This window comes from Carlito syrichta, unplaced genomic scaffold, assembly GCF_000164805.1.
Source record: "Carlito syrichta isolate Samal-C Ts95f unplaced genomic scaffold, Tarsius_syrichta-2.0.1 Scaffold314811, whole genome shotgun sequence".
NCBI lineage: Eukaryota > Metazoa > Chordata > Mammalia > Primates > Tarsiidae > Carlito > Carlito syrichta.
The window spans coordinates 994,033-1,007,797 of NW_007258907.1; the positions used below are offsets into that span (position 1 = coordinate 994,033).

General features: G+C 47.2%; 1 protein-coding gene across 1 annotated transcript in view; it reads left to right on the forward strand.

Moving 5' to 3' along the window:
- SCPEP1 (serine carboxypeptidase 1) overlaps positions 1–11,324 on the forward strand; it is a 36,236-nt gene extending 24,912 nt beyond the window's left edge. Inside the window, exons 8-13 of the mRNA XM_008072020.2 lie at positions 652–780; positions 2,161–2,254; positions 2,696–2,809; positions 6,361–6,498; positions 8,109–8,272; positions 10,731–11,324. Of these exons, the coding sequence (XP_008070211.2) occupies positions 652–780; positions 2,161–2,254; positions 2,696–2,809; positions 6,361–6,498; positions 8,109–8,272; positions 10,731–10,793 (702 nt within the window). The 3' untranslated portion in view covers positions 10,794–11,324. The remainder of the gene's footprint in view (positions 1–651; positions 781–2,160; positions 2,255–2,695; positions 2,810–6,360; positions 6,499–8,108; positions 8,273–10,730) is intronic.
- Positions 11,325–13,765: the final 2,441 nt, after the last annotated feature.

The window sequence follows — 13,765 nt, forward strand, 5'->3', positions numbered from 1 at the left end:
CTCCAGCCTGGCTGATAGATTGGGACTCCGACTCAAAAAATAAAAAGAAAGCCGGGCTCGGTGGCTCAGCTCGTAATCCCACGCTTTGGGAGGCTGAGGTGAGTGGATTGCCTGAGCCCACAGGTTCGAGACCCGCCTGGACAAGTTAGCAAAACCTCATCTCTACAATAATTCAAAAAAATTAGCCGGGCATGGTAGCGTGCGCCTATAGTTCCAGCTACTTGGAAGGCTGAGGTGGAAGGATCGCCTGAGCCCAGCAGGTCAAGACTGTGGTGGCTGTGAGCATGCTACTGCACTCCAGTCTGGGCGACAGAGTGAGACTCCAACTAAAAATAAAAATAAAAAATTATACTTAGTCCAAGTTTTCCAGGTATACATACTCTTTCAATTCCCTGAATTTTTACTGTCAAAATTTTCAAATATGCAGAAAAGTCTAAAGGTCACTGTGAGCACCTATTATGGACCTAGCACCTAGATTCAGTTAGCATTTTGCTGTTTCTTCCAATAAATATGTGGCATGTACCAGTGTGCTTTCCTATGTGAATTCCTGCTCCCCTTCCTCCTACTTCTCCTGCCCCTCCCCAGCTGCAGCAGTATCAGGTGGATGTTCCCAGGTAAAGTGGGCCTCTTTGCTCTTGGTTTGTATTCCAGTCTCTTCTCGAAGACAGTGGTCTGGCAGAGGTGTCTAAGGTTGCAGAGGAAGTCCTGGATGCTATAAATAGTGGACTCTACAAAGAGGCCACTCAGCTGTGGGAGAAAGCAGAAATGGTCATTGAACAGGTAAACTGGGACACGTGCAGGGACCATCCTGCTTGGTTTTTTCCTGCAGGTACGAGACCCGTCACTGGTGTTACCAAGATTGCGGTCTGTCCTGAACCTCCCCACAAACCTGGAAATGATCGCATGCTAAATGACAAACCTGTCAGGTCAGAGCAGTGATAATAGTGACCCCTTACAGGATCAGAAAGCCACTCAGGCCTACAAGACTTCTTTTTCCATAACTGAATGGATGGGTTCTATAAGACTATGTCCTGCCAGGCATGGTGGCTCATGCCTGTAATCCCAACACTTAGGGAGGCTGAGGCAAGAGGATTGCCTGAGCCCAAGAGTTTGAGACCAGGCTGGGCAACGTGGTGAGACCTCATCTCTACAGTAAATCAGAAGAATTAAATGGGCGTGGTTGTGTGCTTGTAGTCCCTGCTACTTGGGAGGCTAAGGCAGAAGGATCACCTGAGCCCAGGAGGTCTAGGCTACAGTCGCCATGATTGTGCCACTGCACTCTAACCTGGACAACAGAGTGAGACTCCAACTTGAAAGAAAGAGAGAGAGAAAGAGAGAGGGAGAAGGAGGAAGGGAGCTAGGGAGGGAGGGAAGGGAAGGAAGGAAGGAAAGGAAAGAAAGGAAAGAGGAAAGGAAGAAGGGATAAGGCAGAAAGAAAGGCTATATCTTGCCGAGGTAAGTGTACAGTTCAGAGACACAGTCTCTTATTTGGACCCTTGCCAAGCAACATTCTGACTTCGGTGAGCCAGAGAGAAGAAGGCACTGGCCAAGGACTTGGGCCTGTGGGACCCTCTGCAGCTGTGTTCTCCCTGTCAATTAGCACACAGGCCTTTGGTTTTCTTCTGCGGGGTCTGAGCGCTGCTCACATGAACTGTGTACCACTCCTGGGAGATTGGGTGACACAGCTGCTTCCTGAGCCTTCAGAGTGGCATTTCTTTTTGATCCAAGCAGATTTGGAAGATTAAAGCACTCTGCTGGGCACAGTGGCTCACGCCTGTAATCCCAGCACTTTGGGAGGCCAAGGCTAGAGGATTGCCTGAGCCAATGGGTTTGAGACCAGCCTGGACAATACTGCGAGACCTCATCTCTACAATAAATAAAAAATTAGCTGGTCATGGTGACACATGCCTATAGTTCCTGCTACTTGGAAGGCTGAAGCGGAAGGATCGCCTGAGCCCAGTAGGTCGAGGCTTTGGTGTCTGTGAATGTGCCACTGCCCTCCAGCCTGGGCAACAAAGTTAGACTCTGACCCAAAAGAAAAAAAGAAAATTAAAATTGCTGTCCTTGGATAAGATGGAGAGCCCTGTGCCTTTCTGTTTTGCAACTTTGATGCTGGAAAAATAAAGAAAACTAACAGCTAGGTGTGCTTTTATATTTCAGAACACGGATGGAGTAAACTTCTACAACATCTTAACTAAAAGTGCACCTGAGTCTGTGTTGGAGTCGGGTCTAGAGTTCACACACAGCCACCTTGGTGAGTGAACCTTTTTTGTTTTGGGGGATTTTTTTTGAGTCAGAGTCTCACTCTGTCACCCAGGCTGGAGTGAAGTGGCACAGTCACAGCCACTGCATACACCTGTAGTCCCAGCTACTCAGGAGGCTGAGGCGGGAGGATCTCTTGAACCCAGCAGGTCAAGGCTGTGGTGAGCCATGACTGTACCACTGCACTCCAGTCTGGGCGACAGAGTGAGACCTCGACTCAAAAAAGTAAATAAATAAGAAGCCTCTTCATTTTCCATATGTTTCTGACTCTCTCTTCCTCCACCTGGGGTAAAAATTGAGGTGACCCGCCTCCTTTTCCAGCCAAAACTGAGTCCCTCCCTCTAACTGCCCAGCATCACCTGCAGCTTGCTAAAGATGTCTTCTTGGTCTTACTTCCAGTCCTTTGACTCACCATGTACCAGTTTGGTTCTAGCTCGTCTTTGTCAGCGTCATGTGAGACACCTGCAACAGGACACCTTAAGTCGGCTCATGAATGGCCCCATCCGAAAGAAGCTCAAAATCATTCCTGAGGATCACACCTGGGGAGGTATTTATTTGACCAATTTAAGTACCATTTGTAGAGTTGTTGCGGGATGAAAAGAAGTGCAAATTCAGACCTTGATTTGTAGGATGGGTTTTGTTGGTGGTGATAATATCCACATTTTATAAATGAGCAAACAGATAAAAAACCAGTAAATGACATGTCAGGGTTGGACACAATGGCTCATACATTGGTAATCCCAGTACTTTGGGAGGCCAAGGTGAGAGTCTCTCTTGAGGTAAGGAGTTCGAGATCAGCCTGGGCAACATAGCGAGGCCCTGTTTCTATAAAAAAAAATTTTTTTAAATTAGCCATGGCCAGGTGTGGTACTTCACACCTGTAATCCTATCACGTTGGGAGGCCAGGGCTCAAGGGGGATCAATTGAGCCTGGGAGATTGAGACCAGCCTGAGCAACACAGACCCCATCTCTACAAAAAATTACAGAATTAGCCAGGCGTGGTGGTGCTTTCCTGTAATTCCCAGCTACTGGGGAAGCTAAAGTGGGAGGATCTCTTGAGCCCAAGAGTTCGAGGCTGCTATAAGCTGTGTGATTGCACCACTGCACTCCAGGCTGGGTCAGAGGGAAACCCTCTTAAAACAAAAAACAAAAAATTAGCCAGGTGTGGCGGTACACACCTGTAGTTTTAGCTACTTGGAAGACTTAAGTGGGAGGATCACGTAAGCCCAGGAGTTGGAGACTGAAGTGAGCTATGACTGCACTCTGGCCTTGGTGACAGAGGGAGACCCGATCTCTTAAAAAAAAAAAAAAAAAAACTTGCCAAAATTGGTTCAAAATAAGGAAAGTGGGTGGGGGAGATATCACACATGACTGGTTATGGGTTAATAATTGTTGAAGCTTGGTGTGGCTGCATGGGGATCATTATATGCTTCTCTTTATTTTTGCATACGTTTGGAATTTTCCATAATAAACATTTAAGATAAAAAAAGCCATGCCTAGGCCAGGCTTGGTGGCTCAGCCTGTAATCCCAGCACTTTGGTAGGACGAGATGAGTGGATTGTCCGAGTCAGCGGGTTCGAGACCTGCCCTGGTCACTTGGCCAGACCTCATCTCTACAATAAAAATCAAAAATTAGCCAGGCGTGGTAGTGCGCACCTGTAGTTCCAGCTACTTGGAAGGCTGAGGCGGAAGGATCGCCGGAGCCCAGCAGGTCGAGGCTGCGGTGGCTGGGAGCGTGCCCCCGCACTCCAGTCTGGGCGACAGAGTGAGACTTCAAAAAAAAAAAAAGCCATGCCCAAGGTCACAGTTGGTTGCAGGTGAGATTTCCAGCCAAAAGTTCTTTGCAGAATGTCAGCTGCAATCGTGTGCTCGGATGACTCTTGGCCGGCTCTCTCTCGCAGCTTCCCCAGGCATGCTGGACGTGGTCTGGCATCTACTGCATTCTGGTCTGCAGGCCATAGCGAGCAAATAACAGGCTCCTTGGATACCAGGACCACATAGAAGTCTTGGATGAGTTTCTCCCTCATCCTGTAGGGAGGCCTTAAGCAAGCAGGACTCCTAGGTTTCTGGGGCAGGAAACACTCCACACTAAGGAGGGTTTTGTTTCATTTGTGTCCAAGATATGCCAAGGTTATGAGGCAGAAGGCTCCTTTCTAGGGTATGGCCCCTTAGCTACTACTGACGGGCTAAGACTTGACTCTCATTCTAATTTTCTTAGGGAACATGGGCCATTCTTTTCTAACCTTCAGTCACCAGAGGGCTCATTCTTTACCTGGTATTATCTTTCTTTCTTTTTTTTAAGGCAGAATCTCATTATATTGCCCAGGCTGGAGTGCAGTGACATGATCCCTGCTCACTGCAGTCTTGACCTTCTGGGTACAAATAATCCTCCCACCTCAGCCTCCCCAGTAGCTGGGACTACAGCCACATACCACCATGCCCTAATTTTTAAAAAATTTTTTTTTGTAGAGAGGAGGTCTCCCTATGTTGCCCAGGCTGATCTCCAACTCCTGGGCTCAAGAGGTCCTCCCACCTCAGCCTCCCAAAGTGCTGGGATCACAGGCTTGAGCCTTCGTGCCAGGCCTGTACCTGGCATTTTCATTTCTCCTCATCCCTTTGACATTTTTAGAAATGAAGAAAAACTAATCACATCAAATAAAAACATTTGGAGCCCAGAGTGGTGACTCATGCCTATAATCCCAGCACTTTTAGAGGCAGAGGCAAAATTGCTTGAGCCCAGGGGTTTGAGATCAGCCTGGGTGACTTGGCAAGACGTCATCCCTACAATAAATCAAAAAAATTAGCGAGGCATGGTGGCACGCACCTGTGGTTCCAGCTGCTTGGAAGGCTGAGGTGAAGGAATTGCCTAAGCCCAGTAGATCGAGGCTGTGGTACCTGTGATCATGCCACTGCACTCCAGCCTAGACAACAGAGTGAGACTGACTCAAAAAAGAGGAAAAAAAAATTTGGTATCAGAAGCTGCAAGGGATGGGCACAACTATGGGACAATCATGGCACTGAGAGACTTAAGGATCACAGGAGGCCAAGAGGTACAGAACAAGCCATTGAGGTCACATCTTGTCTGCTCACCTCCCTCGTTCTGTCTTTATGATGGCATTTTCCAGCCACAGCTTCTCTGGTTATAGGGACTCTCCCTGCCCAGTGTGGCTGGATGGGCAAGGTGATTCTTTTTCTGCTGCTGAGTGCTGATAACCTCTCTTTGGCTCCAAATCTGTCTGCATGTGGTCTAGAAAGCACCCACTGTCCTTGGCCAGTGCCCCCAGGGTCTTGAGTTCCCACGTTTAGTTAAACATGCTTCCTTGGAGTCAGCTGGCCTGTTCAAATCTCAGTTTGCCACTGACTAGCTGTTTCATCCTGGGCATGTTCCTGGGTCTCATTTTCTTAAATTGTTATACAAGTTAAGACTTGTTATCTCCCAGGGTAGTGATGAAGAAGAACCGGGATGTTTCTTGTAAAGTGCTTTTTGGGCGCAGTGACTACAGATAATGGTAGCTGTCACTGTTGTGGTTCAGTGTGATAATAATGATGGTGATAATGGTGACAGTGGTGGTGGTGGTGATGGTAAAGGTGAGGAATTCAGCAGGAGTGCTGTGCCCACGAGCGCTTCTTGTCTTGCGTGGGGCTTGTCACCCATTTGGCTTTCCTCAGGGCCAGCTCAGAATTGCTTTGGGTCTGATTTGGTTTGTTCCAAGGTAGCCCCTCTTATTCAGAACTTGGAGGTTGGCCCTGTGGTTACTTAGCTCAGGAGGAAAAACTGACATTAGCCCGAAGCAGTTTACTCACTGAGTGTGCCAGCCTGAGGAGTATGTTCTGGGCCTCTGCTTCTCTGTTTTCTTGAACTGTAACCTGCAGGTGTCAGTTCCTGGTTAAAAATGGCATCTGTGGGCCAGGTGCAGTGGCTCACGCCTATAAGCATAACACTTTGGGAGGCTGAGGTGAGAGGATTGCCTGAGCCCACAGGTTGGAGACCAGCCTGGGCAACATGACAAGACCTTATCTCTACAATAAATCAAGAAAATTTACCTCTCATTCTGACAAATCCCAAACTGCTATCTCTTTCTCTTTCCCCATGTGCAGGCCAGGCTGCCAATGTCTTTGTGAACATGGAAGAGGACTTCATGAAGCCAGTCATCAGCATCGTGGATAAATTGCTGGCGGCTGGGGTCAACGTGACTCTGTATAATGGCCAGCTCGACCTCATCGTGGACACCATGGGTAGGAGCTGACACTGAGGGACATGTGGAGGCAGTTTCATGGGTTGAGCTGGAAGGCAACTGGCCTCAGACGCGTTAGTCATGGGATTGGTGGTGTTGAGATGCCACGGGAAAGGCCATTTCCTGTTATATCCATCCACTCCTGACCTTGACTCTTCAGAGAGGCAGGGGGCTGCACACAACTGTGACCCCTCAGAGAATCCTGAGTCCTTCCATGGTTTTAGATATCATTCAAGAACACCTGCCCCACCAGAAAATGAAACAAGAAGACATTTTCCTGGCTACTGAGCAAATGCACTACCATAATTGAGGAAAAATTCTGTGGATTTTTTATGTGTTTGGGTTTTTTTTGGTTTTTTTTTTTTTTTGAGATGGAGTCTCACTCTGTCGCCCAGATTGGAGTACAGTGGCCGCTCCTGGCCACCGCAGCCTCGACCTGCTGGGCTCCGGCGATCCTTCCGCCTCAGCCTTCCGAGTAGCCAGAACCACAGGCATGCACTACCACGCCCAGCTGATTTTTTGATTTGTTGTAGAGATGAGGTCTCACCAAGTTGCCCAGGTGGGTCTCGAACCCACGGGCTCAGGCAATCCACTCACCTCAACCTCCCAAGGCATGGGATTACAGGCTGAGCCACTGAGCCCAGTTTATTTGTTTGTTTTTTGAGTCAAAGTCTCACTCTGTCACTGGACTGTAGGCTAGAGTGCAGTGGCACACTCACAGCTACGGCAGCCTCAACCTGCTGGGCTCAGGTGATCCTTCTGCCTCAGTCTTCCAGGTAACTAGAACTATAGGCACACGCCACCACGCCCGGCTAATTTTTTTATTTATTGTAGAAATGAGGTCTTGCCGTGTTGCCCAGGCTGGCCTTGAACCCCCAGGCTCAGGCAGTCCTCTCACTTCCGCCTCCCAAAGTACTGGGATTACAGGCATGAGCCACCGCACCCAGCTAAAACTGGGTTTTTATGCAATGTCACAGTAGATGTTAAAGACTGCAAAGTGAATTAACACTAAACCTTAATGACCCTCTAACCCGGAAGACCCAGTCTTTGTGGAAACCTACTGCACTGTCACCTGCCACCTGCCACCCGTGTGCTCATGTCTGAATGCAGTAGGTCCTGGTAGAAGCAAAGACACGTTCTCAGAGCTGGCAGGCAGAGCAAGGGACATGGTCTGGTAAGTTTGGTGTGCCTCACAGAATCAGCAAAATTGAGTATTTTTGTAACTTGGCAGCAAGGGCACTAAGGACAATTTGGAAAGCTGCTGCGTTTCTTCCATGAACTGCCAAGTGATCCTAATATCTCATTCCAGAGACATCTCAGTCCTCCCTGTAGGCCTCCAGAGGTCCCCAGGTTTTATCCTGGAGAGCAGATGGCAGGGAGAAAGTCATGGGTAAAAATAGTCAGGCTTTGCAGCTGTGAGTTTTCTCCTAGCAGCCTAGGTGGCACTGGGAGTAAGAAATGCAGATAATAATAGAAGGCCCCCAGCAGCCCTACTGAATTAGAATTTGCATTTTAACAAGATCCCAGGTGAGCACCAAGTTCTAGGACCTGGATGTTTCCTCCTCTACTCAGCTATTAACACTGGGCCCTTCTCTTTGTCCTTCTCATCAGGTCAGGAGGCCTGGGTACGGAGTCTCAAGTGGCCAGAACTGCCCAAATTCAATGAGCTAAAGTGGAAAGCCCTATACAGTGACCCTAAATCTCTAGAAACATCTGCTTTCGTCAAGTCCCACAAGAACCTGGCTTTCTACTGGATTCTAAGAGCTGGTCACATGGTGAGAGAAAGAGTCAACTTTTGTACGAGGCTTAGAATTGTCCCAAGAAGGAAGCTTTGGGCAGTTTATTATGTGTGTGTTCACTATCAAGATTGGTCTTATAAGAAGTACTTAGGACTTTGGAGTGTTTTTTGAGTTCTGTCACAAAATTCTTCTATTAGTTTTTGAGTCTGAAAACTCATTTGTATGTGTGATTTTTTTTTTTTTAATTTTTTTTGGTTTTGTTGTTTTGTTTTGTTGAGTCAGTTTCACTCTGTCATCCAGGCCGGAGTGCAATAGCACAATCGTGGCTCACCACAGCCTCCACCTCCTGGGCTCAGGCAGTCCTTCCGCCTCAGCCTTCCAAGTAGCTGGACTATAAGTGCGTGTCACCATGGCTGGCTAATTTTTTTTTAAAATAGACATGAGATCTCGCTATGTTGCCCAGGCTGATCTCGAACTCCTGGGTTCAAGCAATCCTCTTTCCTCAACCTCCCAAAGTGCTGAGATTTCAGTCATGAGCCACCGTACCTGGCCTAAAACTCTCATTTTAAAAAGTAAATCCTCCTGAGAGAGTTAAGCCGGGCTCTCTGTTGTTTAGTCTTTAAATGAATTAATAAGTTACTTTCTTCTCCACTGTTTGTCCTGATGGATCAATTTGTCCTTGGTGAAAAAGGGAGAAATTCCCTTTTCTTGACTATTTTCAGGGCAGGAAAACCAAAACAAGGTGCTCTACAAAGCTGAGGTACCAGAGCCTGGCACAAGATGGGGGAGGGTCTCGAGCAGAGGTGACACTGGGATTTCCATTGGGAAGAGGCTTTGGGGACAAAGCTGGGCCATGAGACTGTCATGGTTTCAGAGTGGGCATACTGTTTTCCTTAAGCTGTATGTTAATTGAATGGCTTTTCCTTGGGCTGAGAGAGGCCTGGTATGACCCATCACATGAGGTCAGGCGTGACATTTTCCATATGTGGCATCATGCCGGCACTCAAAAAGGTTAGAGTTTTGGACTTTGGATTTTCTGATGAGGAATGCTCAGCCCATATGAGAAAGAGGTTTCTGCTGAGGCTGGTAGGAGGGAACAAGCCCATTGCTTGCTGGGGTGCTGGGGGTTCAGGCCCGTTTCCTCTTGTTTGTCACATATAGAAAAGCATATCTTCCGGGGACAGCCTTAAAATAGTCATCCCCAAACCACTTCCTTTTTAGTTGATTAAATGTCATGTTAGGATGCCCTGCTAATGTACCTGTGCCTCCTGGGGACTCTGGGCACAAGCATTGAGGACAGGGGTGTGCTGTAGAGTCACATAACTGCAGAATGGGGAGACCATAATTTTATCCCCTCTGTATAGGGGAGAAACTGAGTGTCTGCCCTTTTCCCTTTTGAGGGTGTATGGGAAGGAAACTTTTTTTTGAGTGGGGATCGCACTCTGTTACCCAGGTTGGAGGGCAGTGGCGTTATCATGGCTCTGATATGGCTCACTGCAGCCTCGACATCCTGGGCTCAGGCAATCCTTCTGCCTCAGCCTCCCAAGTAACTAGGACTACAGACGTGCTACCAACCCTGGCTGATTTTTTATTTTTGTAGAGCTGAGATCTTGCTATGTTACCCAGGCTGGGCTTGAACTCCTGGGCTCAAGCAATCCTCTCGCCTCTGCCTCCCAGAGTGTTGGGATTACAGGCATGAGCCACTGCACCCAGCCAGGAAGGAAACTTTTTAAAGAATTTATTCTAAAAGACTGAGGGAAAACAAAAGAAAGTTGAATAGCAACTCAAAAATCAGATGGCATCCAGAGGTCCTTGTTTGTCTTTGCAACTCTCCAATTAGCTTCCCTCTCACCTCTCTCTGCTCTGTTCCCACTCTGGAATCCCTCCTACCCAAAGAATCCTTTAAAATGATCCAGGGCTTGGTATCTCAGCCTGTAATCCCAGTGCTTTGGGAGGCTGAGGTGAGTGGATTGCCTGAGCCCGGGAGATCTCATCTCTACAATAAATCAAAAATTAGTCGGGCGTGGTAGCGTGCGCCTGTACTGGCTACTTGGAAGGTTGAAGTGAAAGGATCACCGGAGCCCAGCAGGTCGAGGCTGCAGTGGCCAGGAGCGGCCACTGCACTCCAGTCTGGGTGACAGAGTGAGACTCCAACTCAAAAAAAAAAAAATGTTTAGAATCTTCTTTCTTCCTTGAACAACCTGGCTCCCAGTATCATAAGCAGAGACCTAACAAAGAAATCAAAAGATCAGCTCCAAATGGAGTAGAAGGTTCTTTTCTAAGTGCCACCCATCACAGTCAGGGCCCAGAAGAGCTTTTGTCCAGAGCAGGGGTCATTTCCAGAAGGGACCCTCTCTTTAAGAGATGTGCCAGGTACAGCTGTCCTCTTGAGTGTTTGTCACAGAGCTGGCTTCCTTTGGGAAGCAAGGTTTCAGGACATTGCCCCAACCCCTGCCCCAGGAATGGCACTAACTTGGAAGTTGCTTGGTTCTAGGTTCCTTCTGACCAAGGGGACATGGCTCTGAAGATGATGAGACTGGTGACTCAGCAAGAATAGGATGGACTGGGCCGGAGAAGAGCTGGTTTGGCCTCAGGGCACCGGAGCCAGAGTCCCTGGAGCTTGCAGGAAGCACCATTCTTCCCTGAACCTACCTTGGGCTATGATCATGAATGTTTCTACCAGCTTCTGCAGAGGAGAAAATAGTTGCCTCTCGAGCAACTTGGAAATCATTTCTGCTTCATAAAAAAACAAAGATTTTGGAAATTGATTTGTTTTCATCAACATGAATAAGAGATTTACTTTTTTCTTATTACAGAAGCAAATAATGTGATTTATAGAAAAAGTGGAAAAATGCAGGTAAACAAAGAACAAACTAAACACCCATATCCTCCCTTCTCAAGGATAAGCATGTCACCAATTTAATGAATGTCCCTGCAGGATTTATTTTTTTTTTTTGCTATATATACACATATATATTTTTTACAAAAATGGAGTCATTATGTTATTTTACTATCTACTTTGTTTGACATCTCAATATGTCCTAAACACCATTTCATTTCAATAAATGTTCTTCTATTACATTTCTAATGGCTTCTGAGCATTGCATTTCATGGTTGTACCATAACTTATTTATCAAATGTCCAATTGTTTCCCACAAGTAATTTTCAGTTTGTTGCTCTAGTAAATAGTGTTCTGGGATTCATCCTGATAGTTATTTTTTATGCTCATCCTTATTTTCTTATATAGTTGTTTAGTCAAAAGATTGTCACACGTGTTTAAAATTCAAATAATGAGGCCAGGCACAGTGGCTTATGCCTGTAATCCCAGGACTTTGGGAGACTGAGGTGGAAGGATTGCTTGAGCCCAGGAGTTGGAGACCAGCCTGGGAAACATAGTGAGACCATGTCTCTACAAAAATCAAAAAATTGACCAGGCATGGTGGCACATGCCTATAGTTCCAGCTACTAGGAGGGCTGAGGTGGGAAGATCACCTGAGCCCAGGAGGTTGAGGCTGCAGTGAGCCGTAATTGTGTCACTGCCCACCAGCCTGGACAACAGAGTGAGACCAAAAACAAAACAAATTTTCGAATAATGAGCTCAGCACTTTTGTTCATTCCAGGCTCACTGAGTGCATAAGGGACCTAGCAGCTTCTAGGCCTGTCCTGAAAGAAATAGCACCTTTGTAGCTGCAGGGCTGAGATCCTGAAAACCAAACCCAAAGCCTGTTCCTGCAGAATGTGAGCAAAGCGTTAAGAACAGACTATGCCTACATGATTAGCCCCTTTGAACCCTGGGACTAAAATGGACTCCAGGTTGGGTGTGGTGGCTTATGCCAGTAATCCCGGCGCTTTGGGAGGCTGAGGCGGGAGGGTCACTTGAGGCCAGGAGTTTGAGACCAGTCTAGGCAGCACAAACCACAAACATGCTCCTTGTGCAGAAACTACCCAGGTCCCTATGGTTCACTGTTAAAGCGCAAGCATTCCAGTGTGCCCTGGAAAAGGAAGAACATTAGAAGCTGGTGCTGGATACCCTTGGGCCCAATAATGTTTATCTTTTTCCTGTTGCTTTTGCTGTGTATCTTTTGTTACAAAAAAATTTTAGCTGTGAATATAACCTGTTACTGAGTCTTGTGAGTCTTGAATTGCAACACAAATTGAATCCCCAACCCACAGAATCTCTTCTGTGAAAAGTGAGTGCAAGCTGAGTCCGGTGGCTCACTCCTGTAATCCCAGCACTTTGGAAGGCTGAGGCGAGAGGATTGCCTGAGCCAAGGGGTTTGAGACCAGCCTAAGCAATATGGCGAGACCTCATCTCTACAGTAAAATAATTAGCTGTGCCTGATAGAAATGAGGTCTCTAGAGATGTAGAGATGAGGTCTTGCCATATTGCTTAGGCTGGTCTCAAACCCCTTGGCTCAGTCGCATGCCTGTAGTCCCAGCTACTTGGAAGACTGAGATAGAAGGATTGCCTGAGCCCAGCAAGTTGAGGCTGTGGTAGCTGTGAGTGTGCCACTGTACTCCATCCCAGGCAACAGAGTGAGAATCTGAGTCAAAGAACAAAAAGTGAGTACACTGACATGAGTCATCTGGGCAAGTTTCAGTGACCTTTCCGGGCACTTGCAGCAGTCCTTTCATCCCTGCCTGAGAAGGTTAACCTCTTGCCCTAAGATCCTACCATTTATTCCTAGACTTGCCCATGACCTTTTTGCCTGCTACATAATATTCTCTCTCAACCCACACTTTTTAACCTTTTTACTCTTTTTAGGGAATTCCCGATGATCAGTTGACCAAGAAAGCCAGCTCTCGGGCTTAATTTACAGATAGTTCTGCCCAATATGCATGCACCACCTGTAAGTTCACAGCTACGGCACCACAGCCCTATTCTGAGACAGCCCTGCAAGACAGTGGTGAAGGGAAATCCTCCCAGTGGGCAGAACCTGGAGCAGTGTACCTGGTCATTCATTTTTCTAGGAGGAAAAATGAACAGAATGGGCCTTCACCAAGTCACAGTTTGGTTAGGTAGTCAGGGACTTGGAAGAAAGATATTTGGAAATCAATGACAGGGAAGTCTAAGGAAAAAGTATAAGGCTAGACCTCTCAAAAGGGCAGAGTGTGAAGATATTTGTATTCCATGTGAACGCTCACCAAAGGGTAAAGGATAATCTTAATAATCAAATAGGTAGATAACCCATTCTGTGGATTTCAGACAGCCTCCTGCATCCACTCCTGTGGACTCATGAACAGAGACGCCATGGTGGCAGGGATGGAGGTGATGCATGAGTGTAGCAACATGGACCTCCACTGACCAAGGCTGACTTGGCTAAATCCACTGCTGAGTGCCCCAACTGCCAGCAGAAGAGACAGCAACACTGCCCGAAGACAACAGCCAGCTCACCTGGTGTTGGGTTGATTACACTGAACCACTCTCATTGTGGAAGAGGCAAGCAGCACTTTATTCTTTCTAGAATCGACACTTGCTCTGGACATAAATTTGCCTTCCCTGCCCACATGCTTCTGTCAAGACTACCA